The 12,773-nt window shown below is 41.7% G+C and overlaps 1 protein-coding gene across 1 annotated transcript in view; it reads left to right on the forward strand.

The window, feature by feature from the left end:
- sev (receptor protein-tyrosine kinase sevenless) overlaps positions 1-12,773 on the forward strand; it is a 212,496-nt gene that overhangs the window by 150,708 nt on the left and 49,015 nt on the right. Inside the window, exons 21-25 of the mRNA XM_080272579.1 lie at positions 2,068-2,426; positions 3,673-3,780; positions 8,125-8,445; positions 10,297-10,496; positions 11,962-12,069. Of these exons, the coding sequence (XP_080128705.1) occupies positions 2,068-2,426; positions 3,673-3,780; positions 8,125-8,445; positions 10,297-10,496; positions 11,962-12,069 (1,096 nt within the window). The remainder of the gene's footprint in view (positions 1-2,067; positions 2,427-3,672; positions 3,781-8,124; positions 8,446-10,296; positions 10,497-11,961; positions 12,070-12,773) is intronic.

Below are 12,773 nucleotides of genomic sequence, written 5' to 3' on the forward strand. Positions count from 1 at the left end.
TCTGCTAGGATGCTGGTGAGCAAGGAGCAGTAGAAGAGACCAGTTTCATCAGCTTAGTACACTTGACCGAGAGCAAGGCCCTCATCCTCGGTCAAGTGCTGCACTTTCTGGTGAAAGAGCTCTACATCATCCGCTGTCGCGTCCAAAGCCTCACCATGTGCCTTACAATTAGCAAGGCCATGTCGAAGTTTGAACCGGAAGAGCCCTCCTTCAGAAGCCTTGAAGTCAGGCTCATTGTGTGGGTATGCAGACTTCTCTGCTGCCACCTTCAATTCGGTTCCACACACAAGCATGCCGGCACCACGTAGTCAGCGCAGCCAAACCAAAGTCGACTGGTCGATGGCAGAGTGGCAGGGCAGAGACATAACCTTCTGATCACCCACCTGAGTGGCATTGCCGTTGTTATGTCCATACTGAGTCAGCTTGGGCCATGATTTCTCGATATCAAAGTTGATTGGGCCAGATCTTATGCCCACAGAATGCGTGAGGTGGTTCAGCCTGCATCAACCTTGCCTAATATCTCACACTTCTCTGGAGTCAAAACCTTCCCCATTTGTTTCTCAGGTGGTTGTGGGGCCATCATCACATACTTGAGAATGCCACAGAGGAAAATCAGGGCCTGAAGAAGGTAGGGAACCACCTCAAATACAACAGTGGAAGCTGCTATGGTTATAACTTGGCCAAGCACATCCACACTAGAGAGAGACAAAGGCATGTTTGAGGTGCGGTACTGCAATCTGAACACAGTTTTGCCATGTCTCTGCCCACACTTGGCTATGAGCGCACAAGTAAAAAGGTGACCTATGAGTGCAACAGTCATTTTCGCTCGGCCAGGCAAATGCTGCCATGTGGCAGCAACACTGGATACACAATACATCATGGCATCAGGGAGCGTCCAATTGATCTGGCCAGCCAGGTGACTTTGGCCATTCAGTAGGGAGGAGAATGGCTGTGCGTGCCAGGGATCATGATCCTGGCAGCTGGAGGAGTTTGACCGTTCAGTGAGGAGGCTGACAGCCATTTTTGCCCAGCTGGTGGGTTGCGATCTGTTACCTGTGCGTGGCAACAGAGGCCGGCCGGCCACCCAACTGATTTTTTAATTTGTTGGTCGCCCAAAAGGCCATGTTTGGATATAGACAAAGAAATCCGGATGCTGACATAATCGAGCTAAGGCCTAATGTTCGGATACGGAGCATCCGGATAATCAAGGGGTTACTGTACAGTACTTGTATATGATGCTGCCCATCACCTGTTGTTTTGGTGAGACGTAGATGAGGACAAAGCCGTAAAAGAAAGAATACACAGAATGCACCTAGTTACTACGTGCATTGTTATTTCCTTGGTCTCTAGCCATACTTTGTTCCACTCATTTTTATTGTTATTGTGTATAATGTGTGATATGCGACGCTGCTGTTCATGTGTTGTTTTGATGGGACTATATTGAGACTGAGCATCACTGTCTGCAGCCTTGACCCACATGGAGTAGCATCCTTGACCATGTGAATAGCTGACATAATACTGTACATGCCATTAATGATGCAAATCATACTGTATTTTTATACAGTTTTTACTTAATTTTAATCGATCAAAATTTGGCATAAATATGAATACCATATGAGTTTAACTTCCATACTTTTATGTTGCCATAAATCTGAATTGTTGCAAAAAGAACCATTGTAACCTGAGGGTTTACTGTATTTCCCAAAGGATGTGGTCTGTGGCAGAATTACCGTACTTTCAGCAAAGCATAATGTAGAGGTGTTGTATGTACTGGTACTGTATTTGTATCCTGTATTTCAGCACACTGTCCACCAAATCCTTGTTATGGCATCTCCTCTGATGTTCTCTTACTATGAAACCCTCAATAAATTGTAGAAAGATAAAGTTCCTTTGCTGTATGTAAAGTTAATCTGTCAGTGTTTCAGATATACAGTGCAATTTATATGGAAGTACTTGTAATATTTTAGAACACATTTCCAGTTTCCCAGTTTACAGTATCAGTTAGCTGGAAAAAGTTGTACTGCTGTAGAACATAATCATATATAGCCTAATCATTTTTGCATTCAGTGGGTGTGCCAGACCCAGTGGTGCTCCCAGGACCAGTGGCAGTGAGGTCAGTGCATGTGGAGGGAACTTGGAACAACTTCACCCTCACTTGGAACCCCATAACAAACATGAACCATGGCAAACTCCTCTATGAAGTGGTTATAGATGATTTAACCAGGAAGAGAGCCATTTTGACCCCTAATACCACAATTAGGTATGAAGGAGACTCTTCCCTGCCTCCCTATTCTTCATTGAAGGTGTCAGTGAGGGGAGTGTCCAACTGGGGGCTGGGGCCGAGGACACTGCGGGCCTTGCACACCCCTCCCTCACTCCCTGGCCCACCACATCACTTGCGCACATTTATCATGAAACCAACACAGGTAAGTGGTATGAAAATTGTTGTGTACCATATTAAGATTGTAAAATCGGTAAAGGTACACCATTTACTGACTGATGATTGATTACTTCATTTACTTTCTGCAACTTCATCTTATTGTTCAGGACTCTATTACTTAGGCTTGAAAATTTGTATAAATTACTGGATAGTATATACTGTCACTGAGTGAGAGAGTGGTATTTAGAATTTTATTATTAATGAGAGTATTGATCATCACAACCATAGCAGCTGTGATATGATTGGTGTGACCTGCATTATAAATTAATAGTTTTTGAAAGAGGTTCATGTTTCAGATCCATTGTCAGATTGAATGTGCTGTTATGAAGTGTGTAAGGATATGCAGGCACCATGATAGTGTATACAGCAGTGATGGCATAATGGTGTGTGTGCAGAAAAGTATGTAGGCTTCAGGAACATAATGTTGCTGACATAGATATATGAAAATGAACTTAGTGTTATAGGGGCACTAGTTTCAAATGAGGATGGTAGATGTGCATGCTGAGCCAGGTAGAATGATCCCATAAGTGAACAAAAAATTTTGTATGGACAAAGTGATGGTACAGTAGATGTAAGTAGATGAAGTTTACTGCAGTGATCACTGGTTAACTATAAGCTGTTATATCATGGACACAGATTAATAAGGGTAGTGTGGTAGGTTTAGGTTGCAAATAATATAAAGGAAACTAAGATCAGGAACTTTAGCTGAATTATGCTAAGGTAATATGGAGTTTTTTTTTTTTTTTTTTTTTTTTTTTTTTTTATCATGACCAGAATGAGCAAAGTATCAGTGTGTGCTGTCTGGCAGTGAGGAAGGAAATAGATAAACCACTGTCAGCTTTGTGTCATAACCTTAATCCTGTTGGCAAGTGGATGTTGTTGTCTTGTTAACATAACTCTTAGAAATATATAACTCAGGAGATCTCTTAAATATTCATCTTAGGAGACCCCCCTTTTATTATATATTAATCTCAGGTGATTCCTCACCTTGTAAATATTTATCTTACTGTAGGACATCCTCATTTAGTAAATATTAATCTTAGGAGACACCAAAATAAGTAAATATTCATCTTATGAGACCACTCACTTAATGAATGAGCTAACAAATGCTAGTTTTAGCCTTTCCAGTTTGAACACTCTTCAAAGCTAAATTATCAGGTGGCAGCAGGTAAAAAATTACCAGAGGTGTCATCAGATTCAAGGGGTTAAACCTTAATTCTTTACATATACAGGACTCAAGTGCAACTTTACACCTGCGCTGGTCAGCCCCAGTCAGGCCAAATGGAGAGGTGATGAGTTATGAGGTGCGCTACTGGGCTGAAGAAAAGAAACAGGAAGAGGTGGGAGAGGAAAAGAGAGAGGAGGGTGAGGAGGAGGGAGGGGAAGCAAGAGCAACTGTTGTATGCGTTGAAAAGGCAATGCATCTTGAAATTTCCTCTCTTAAGCCTGACCTTATATACAGTTTCCAGGTGAGAAGATACATCTCCCTTATTATCATATCAGCTCACAAAATTATGAACATTCATAAGGCAGGATAATTGTTTATTAGATTTGTCTTGGTAGGTACCTCTGTCATCTTTGTATGACTGATTAATGTAATTATCTTTTAAGATGCTCTACAACTCTGAAAATCTCATTAGGTGAGCTGCATTGTGTAGAAGTAGCAAAGATAACATAGACAAGTCACCATCGTAATCAGGGGGTGATCATAAATTGAGGTTGATTGTAACTGTTTTAACCATATGAAGATTCTGGTTGCGGGATTTTATTAATTTATCCTCTTCATACACAGCTTAAGTTAATATGACTTCACTTCCCTGGGTTTCTGTCATCCCTGAATTATGGAGAATATTCTTTATGTTGGCCTGTCTCCTGCTTCCCCTAAGAATTTTTTTCTTGATGTAAGGTATTCTTCACCTACTTCATACATGTTTGCATTGTAACATAAGCTCAGAAAGCAAGAGAGAGAGAGAGAGAGAGAGAGAAAAAAAAAAAAACATTTCTGGATGATGAATGGAAACAGAGGATTATGTGAGCATATTCCCAGTCCCATAGCTCAAGCTTTTGAGTTAAAAGCCTCTTCATGGGTAGATGTGGAATTTAATGAGATTCCATGAGTTGTTTCAGAGCCTGTAAAATATTCAACACTAGGAAATACTTCTGTCTGATTAAAGTGTTGTTGATTGTTTTGGACTGTGAAACTATTGTCCAGCTATGATTCTTCCAAATATGACTCAGATCTAATGAAAACTTTTCCTTTGACAAGTATTTAAATGTTTAGACATGATTTGTTTTATGGGTCACCTTTAACAGTAATATGATGTGATTGATGCCAGATTGCCTGAGAGGGTTTAGTTATTGTAAATCAGGAAGCCAATTGCCATTACCTATGGTGGAGTAATTACCAGCATGAGTATAATGCATGTTCCTCTGCTGGTATCTACAGGCTCTTTTGTTTTCTGTATATATAGTAAAATCCCAGTCAGCCAGAAAGCTTGGTGAATATATCTTCCCAGTTAATGATTTTTCTTGGATATCTGACATAAACAGTACTCTTCTACATAGTCTGTGTCATGGCAGTATGTACCTTACTTGCCACTTATACCGGGGGCCACACTAACAAACACCAGTTGAAACATTACCTCCCCTAATTCTACTGTCTGAAAAATTCTTTGACTGTCTTACTTCTAAGATGGAACACATTCTATCAGTTTGTCCATTCTCTGGCCTTCATTCTAGGAGCTTTCAGTGTTCACCACCATCTTTGGCTCTCCTCTCTTTTCACTTATTTGCCTGGTGAACAGGCCTCCATCTTTTCTATCCTTAATGACCTAGTGCAGCTTGTACAGCACCCTACCCGTATCCCTAACTGCCTTAGAGAGTTCCAACATACTTGACCTCTTCCTTACAACTAATCCTTCTGCTTACGCTGGGCTTCTCCGATAACCATATCATCTTAACCTGTCCTATTGCTCCAATAAGGCAACCCTCCCAAGAAGCAGTGGCTGTGGCACTTTGGGGCTGCTAATTTGAAGGCCTTCAGGCAGTACTTCTTTGATTTTCCCTGGAATGATTATTGTTTCCATGACCTGGAGACATCTGAGTGTGCCATGTGCATTATGGAGGTTATTCTCTCGGACATGGAATCGTACATTCCTTTCTCATATCCTATGACTAATGCAAAAAAAACCTTGGTTTAATCATGCTTGTTCTAATGCTGTCCACTGTTCTAATGCTGTCCACAATAAGGAGAGGGCTACCTAAGGTACTGGAGCCAGCCTGCCCTAGAATCTCATCTCTTTTATGTTTCTGCCCAGAAATGTGCTAAGTCTGTTCTGCACTCTGCTAAGAATCATTTCATTTGTACTAAGTGCTCTGAACCCTCCAACTCAAATTCTTCCCACTCATTCTGGCACCGTGCCAAAAACCTTTTTAACAACTTTACCTCATCATCCTTCCCTCCTGGCTTCCACTCTGATGGCTCTGTAGCCATTTCTTAAATTGATCAGGCAGAACTCTTTGCCCAGACTTTCTCCTTCAGTTCCACCTTAGATGATTCTGGTGCTGTTCCTCCATCACTTCCCCCCTCTGACTTCCTCATAACTGACATTAAACTTTCTTCAATTGATGTATTTTCTGTTTTCACTGGCCTCAATACTAACAAGGCATATGGGCCTGATGGTGTCACTCCTGTTGCCCTCAAGAACTGTGTTTCTGTGCTTACACCTTGCCTAGGTCAATTCTTTCGCCTTTGTCATCAACTTGTGCCTTCCTTGTTGCTGAAAGTTTGCTTTCATTCAGCCTGTCTCAAAGAAAGATGACCATTCTCATCCCTCTAACTGTAGCCCAATTGCTCTAACATCCTGTGTTTCAAAAGTTTTCGAGTCTATTCTTTAAAAATTTTTAAAGTATCTTTCCTATTACAACCTTGTTTCTGATCATCATTATGGGTTCCACCAGGGATGCTCCACTGGCAGTCTTCTCTCCTACCTTTCAGATTCCTGGTATCCTCCTATTGGGACTTTGGCAAAAGCTTTTCCAATGCACTTGACATCGAAAAGGCTTTCGATCGAGTCTGGCTTAAATCTTTAATTTCCAGACTGCCTTCTTATGGTTTTTATCTTTCTGTCTATGCCTTTAGCTTCCTTTCTGGTCATTCTGTAGTTGCTGTTGTGGACAGTCACCGTGCTTCTCAAAGAGCTATCTATAGTGGTGTTCCTCAGGGCTCCCTCCCATCACTAACTCTCTTCCTTTTATTCATCAGTGACCTTCAGTGCTGTACATAAAACCTTATCCACTCAGACGCAGATAACTCCACCCCTCACCTTTCCATTCGCTTCTTGCAGCGTCCATCTCAGCAGTTACTTCAACAAACAAAGGATGAGGCTATGGCACACCTAATATCTGACTGACCTCATATCTCTGATTGGGGTAAAAGTGATCTTGTTTTTAATGCATCATAAACTCAGTTCTTACGTCTGTCAGCCCAACAAAATCTTCCGCAGGAATGTTTTCTAATTTTTAATAATATCCAACTCAGTCCTGCATCGTTTTTAAATATACTTGCTGTTTCATTCTTTTGGCATTTATCTTGGGAAGAACATCTTACCTTTCTTGTAAAACCTGCTGGTGTGCTGAGCTGACTCTGTGCCTTCTTTACCCCTGCACAGTTCTTGACTTTATACATGCCCCTGTATAGAGTACAACTCTTGCATGTGGGGAGGCTCCCCACATACAGCTTTTCTCAAGAGGGTGGAGTCAAAAGCTTTTTGTCTCATTAATCTCACTTCCTCTTGCTGACACCCTTCAACTTCTGTCTCTTCATCACACTGTTGCATTTTTATCTCTTCTCTGTCGCTACTTCAATGGTCACTGCTCCTCTGAACTGTCTGCCAGCATCCCTGATCACTACGGCGAGCTTGTAGTACCTGTCTGATGACAAACTCTCATCCCTTTTCTGTCCAGGTGTATGCAAGAGTTAACTGTTACTCCTAGACCTTCTTGTATGCAACAGGTCAACTTTGGAACTGTCTCCTTCAGTCTGTATTTCCTACTTCCTATGATTTCCGGTCTTTCAAAAGGTGTGTCCGGGCATCTCGAAATGAACGGATCTTGAATTTGCCTCACTGTTGTTTTGTTTTTGTTTTTTCTTGAAGGGAGCAGTTTATGGGCTCCTGGCCTCTGGTTCCTTCTTTAAACAAAAAAATAAATAAATGAATAAATAACACGCATGCTTGCAGCATCATACAGTAATGCAAAATACACTAGGTAAGTACATTCTGTTCAATATAATTCAGTATATATACTCATAAAAACATGGAATTATAAAAAAAAAAAAAATCAATATTGAACGCCTGTTGGTGAACTGATGACATGGAATGGAACATTGTACCATACAATTATCACGACTCAGTGGCCATGTCCCACCCCTCACATGCCACTCAGGTATTTTGCAGGAAACACTATAAATATGAGCATTATCATATTTACCCACAATGAATGATTTCACCTTGTGAGTGCCTGCTGCATTAGCCTATAATAGCATGGTTACCATATAATCGCTTGAACTTGAAAAGTCTCCCAAGCTAAATAAATTAGATGTAGTGTGGATGAAGTATGAGGAAGAATAGGTTTGTAATTGTATCTCTAATTACCATCATTGTGATACGGATAATATTCATCAGGTGGCGGCAGTGAACAGTGTTGGTAAGGGTGCATTCAGCAAGACAGTTAGTGAGCAACCATCAAGCCATAGGCCCTTCCCCTCACTGATAGTTGTGCGTGAGGCAGACCCCATTGTTTCCCTATTGGATGCAGACCTTAACCTGGTCATGCCAATGGTGCGTGGGGCTCCAAGGGTTGTGTGGGCTGCACCCATGCTTGATAAAGTTGGTATAGAAGAGGCTGCAGATGATGGTGATGCAAATTCACTCCCAACCCTCGCCTGGATGGACAGCAACTCTGATGTTTATCTTCTGCGTTCTGGGTCAAACCTCAGCGAACGGGTATGTTTAGCTTGAGGATCATTAGTACCGTATTTTTATTGGCATATTTCTGTACCTCAGTACTTGTGTACAAGCATACTGTGTTCTGATATGTTACATCAGTTATTATATTTTGTATTCTCTAATAGTACAGCTATCGCAAATTGACTTAGGACTTCCCCGCACAAGGTATTAAAAAACACAGAAATCATAGTATATCACAATGTTTGTTCATGAAATGCCATTCATAAATATGAAATCATGTTTCCCTTGTTTTTCAGGACCAGTTGGATGCATTTTGGCATGGAATCTCTTAGATCTCTAAAGTAATCTAAGGACATTTCTTTGCACCAAACATTTGTCAGTTCAGTCTTGAGGTTGTCCAGATTGGGTTTCTTCTTCTCTGCCATGATTTTTTTCATCGTTCCCAGCAGTTTTCTATCGGATTTAGGTCCGGACTGTTGCCAGGCCACTTGAGGACCTCAATCCGATTATCCTGAAGCCATTTTGTCACCTTTCTTGACTTGTGACATGGAGCTGAATTGTGCATGAAAAAGTTGCACCCATGAATAGCTAAAAAGTTTAACAAATGATCTTTCAGAACTTGAATGTACCAGCCACCATTCATCATCAAGCTCTTAGGAAGAAAGTAGAGGCCTTCCCTTCCCATTTCACCTGAGAAGCACCCTGATACAATTACTGATTGTGGGTGCTTAACAGTTGGCACCGTGTAAGCAGGGTCATATTGACTATGGGAGGCAGGGTGACGAACCTTGGCAGAATGCACCTGGAACACTTGAAATGTGCTTTCATCGGAAAACAACTTTTCTCCATTCATCCGATGTCCAATGTGCATACTTTTTGGCAAACTGAATGCGCTGCTTCTTCATGCAGCCAGTGAGAAGAGGTTTCTTGGCTGTAGTGCGGCTTGGCAAACCCAGCTTCTTCTGCAAGTGGAGATTTATAGTTCGAATTGAGATGTAACAGCTGGGAATGCATTCTCTTCAATTCTGCTGCTGTCAGTTGAGGATTCTTGATTACTTCTCTCATCAGAAGTGTATCTGTACCTCTGGAAGTCATCCTCTTCTTTCCACTGCCATGCTTTTGCTCTGGTACGACATCAGGTGGCAGGTCGTGTGCTGCAGCAAGAATCTTCATGACGGTCGACTTTGCACGTCCAGTACGTTCACAAATTGTGTTGATAGGGACATTATCCTGCTTCCATGCAATGATACGGACCCTTTCATCCCTTGAGCAGTCCTTTCCAGACATGACAACTCGACTCTAGGAAAATAACATGGCAAACAGTAATGCATACGAAAAAAGAGGGAGGTGCAAGCTCGGAGCGATGGGAACATATACTCCCACTCTCGCATCTGGGCAAGCTTTGATGTGTTGTGTGTTTCACCACCTCCTGCCAATACCAGAGGAGTTACCAGTTACTTCTTGCCCAAAAAATTCTCTTGGTAGAGGTGGAAACACAAAGCAAAGTCAGACAACTATCCCATAGCAATTTTGTGTGTAGGTCCTAAGTCAATTTGCGGTGGGTGTATGTTTACCTCATTAACCCAGGAAAGTCTTCAGTATCTTATTCTTGCTATTCTTGCTACCATCAGATACTTTTATTCATTTTAGAGATGTAGTGAAAGGGTTAATGGAGGACATAACTGATACCTCTCTCTTGTATTTTGTTTTTCATTTGGAAGGAACAGTTTTGTGGGTTTGATGCCTTTGGTTCCTTCTTCCTAAAAAAGAAAAAAAAAAAAATAATAATAATAATCAGAAGATAGCAAGAATATACTAAGAAAGACAACTGGATTCAAGAAGTTAAAATTGTCTGGATTTCACAATTTTCTTTTTTTCCCCCATCAGATATTGCGTTTAGCTGGGCAGGGGGCGGGACTGGGTGTAGATTGGGTGGGTGAGGTGGTAGTTTGGGGGGAGAGGGAGGCCCGCCATACCCTCACCCATGTCAACACTTACGACATTGCCAGCCGTCAGAATGAGGACCAGCTGTCTGACCTTAATGTGCCTGGGAGGATTGTCAAGTTCCTTCTGTCTCCCATGACTAGGTTTGTTGACAGAAAATTTGGTATTCAGTTATAGTTGGTTTGTTTGCATCTAATGGAACTGGACCACTCCCATAATAATGTAATGAGTTGTGGCTGCATGAATTTTGATGAGCCTTAGTTGCAAGGTCTCATGGCCACAAATGAAATCAGCCCTCCACTCTGACTAGAGCTGAAAGGAGTAAGGAATCTTCATCAGATTAGAGTGAACATACTGTAGTCCTTATTGTAAGCCTCTCTCTCTCTCCCTCTCTCTCTCTCTCTCTCTCTCTCTCTCTCTCTCTCTTCCTTTTTTTTCTTCACCAGTTGGATTGATGGCCTGCCTTAAGGTCTGATCCCCAAGAGAGGTGTCTGGAGGCTTTTTGATCATGTAATGCCACTAAGGAAAGTTGGCTGGTTATTTGCCTTGGACCCACACACTTTGAAGGGGGTAAAATGAGCTTGGCCTGTAAGGTGGAGCCAGTATTCCAGGGGCTAGAATGTTGTATGCATGATTGTGTGGCCAATTTCACTGCACTTGCTCATAATAGTTCAACTACTTTTGTACAGTTGATTCTCAGTTTTGTGGACTAATAGGGGGAAGACTTGTCTGTTCCTGTAAAATATACGTGTACTTCAGTAGGAATAGCACCCACCCACCACCCACTCACCATGAAAATTGTGCAGACTGTTTGAGCTGCCACAGCCACCCATCACTGCCTTTGAAATTCTCAATATCCAGGTGGTTAGAAAACATGGTAACTAGAATTTCAGCACCCCTCACCATAACACCATTTGCTTGGTGCAGCACTTACCACTTCATGACAACTGAGTCCAACTGTGATTTACAGCCAGTTTTCATGTGTTTCCACGTCCGTACATCACCTTCTCTACGTGAAGAGTCATCAACACAAACCTTAGATGCATATTCAGTTAGTTTAGGCTTTGCTTTTCTTATATCAGAAACGGTTTGCTTTACTCTGTACTTCTCGCACACACGCTCCACTGACAAACCTTTTTTGGGCTTGCAAATTAGCTCTGTCTTCTGAGTTACACTGAGGTTCACTCTTTTTTGTTTTTCAGGTTTGGGAGGCATGGTGACACAATGACTGTCACGTTGGTTCTGATGAGCTAGGCAAAGCGACTGGTGGTGTGCAAATGGCCACCTTGTGGACATTTTGTGAATCAGCATACACTATTGCCATATCATCTATTGGTCCGTAGGGGTGATGGACCTTCAGACGATATCCATTAAATCTGAAATCCATTGTTTCAGGGTCCGTAAAATCAAGGGTCAACCGTACTTTCTCCTTGTTTCAGGACCTTACTTCGCTGCATCCTTAGGTGGGGAAAAGAGGCGATGATAATGATGACGATTGCTTCCTTAGACGGGAAAAAGAGGCCGTGATGATGATGATTACTACTTCCTTAGGTAGGGAAAATAGGCCGTGATGTTGATGGTGATGATGATTTCCATTGTATACTCCAGCCAGGTGTTCCTGCTGCATAAAGGGAGTGGAGGGGATCGCCTGCACCTTTCCTTTGCGCCTCTCTCACTTCACCCAGGCATCCCACAAAGTTTTTTCAACCAAAGGAGGTCAGTCATTAGCCATATCTATATCGTTACCTATTTCAAACCTCTAATTAGATGTCCATTTTTTTTCACTAGTGATTTTATTCAGCTCTAGTACTGTTGGCGTATTTTTAAATTTTATTCTTCCTGTCTCTAGATGATTTTATTGAATAATTAGATTCGGTTCTAGTACTGATGGAGTTTAGTACAGCTGTTTCTGACCTTTCACCTTGAAAAGTTTTTCTAGTGCAGAGTAAAATCAATTGGTGATAATAAGAACAAAATAAATCTTCATCCATATGAAGGGGTACTGTATAATATTCTTGTTAGGAAGGCTTAACAAAGATCACTCCTGTTACAGGGATTTTACAGTCTCCATTTTTTTTTTTTTTTTTTTTTTAATGCGAGGAAGAAGGAACCAAAGGCCATGAGCCTGCAGTAACAGTTCCCTCCAAGAGAAAAACAAAATACAATAGAGAGCCAAATTCAAGATCCGATCATTTTGAGATGCCTGGACACACTGCGTTTGAAAGACTGGAGATCATAGGCAGCAGGAAATACAGATAGAGGGAGACAGTTCCAGAGCTGACCTGTTGCATAAATGAAAGACTGGGAGTAACGGTTAACTCTTGCATTAGAGAGTTGGACAGAAAAGGGATGAGAGTTTGCTGCCAGACGGGTGCTACGCGCCCGTCGTAGAGGTGGAGGAATGCAAGCAGACAGTTCAG

The sequence above is a fragment of the Coenobita brevimanus genome, chromosome 1, assembly GCF_032717465.1.
Source record: "Coenobita brevimanus isolate Jiangsu-jjx chromosome 1, ASM3271746v2, whole genome shotgun sequence".
In the NCBI taxonomy this organism is placed as follows: Eukaryota; Metazoa; Arthropoda; class Malacostraca; order Decapoda; family Coenobitidae; genus Coenobita; species Coenobita brevimanus.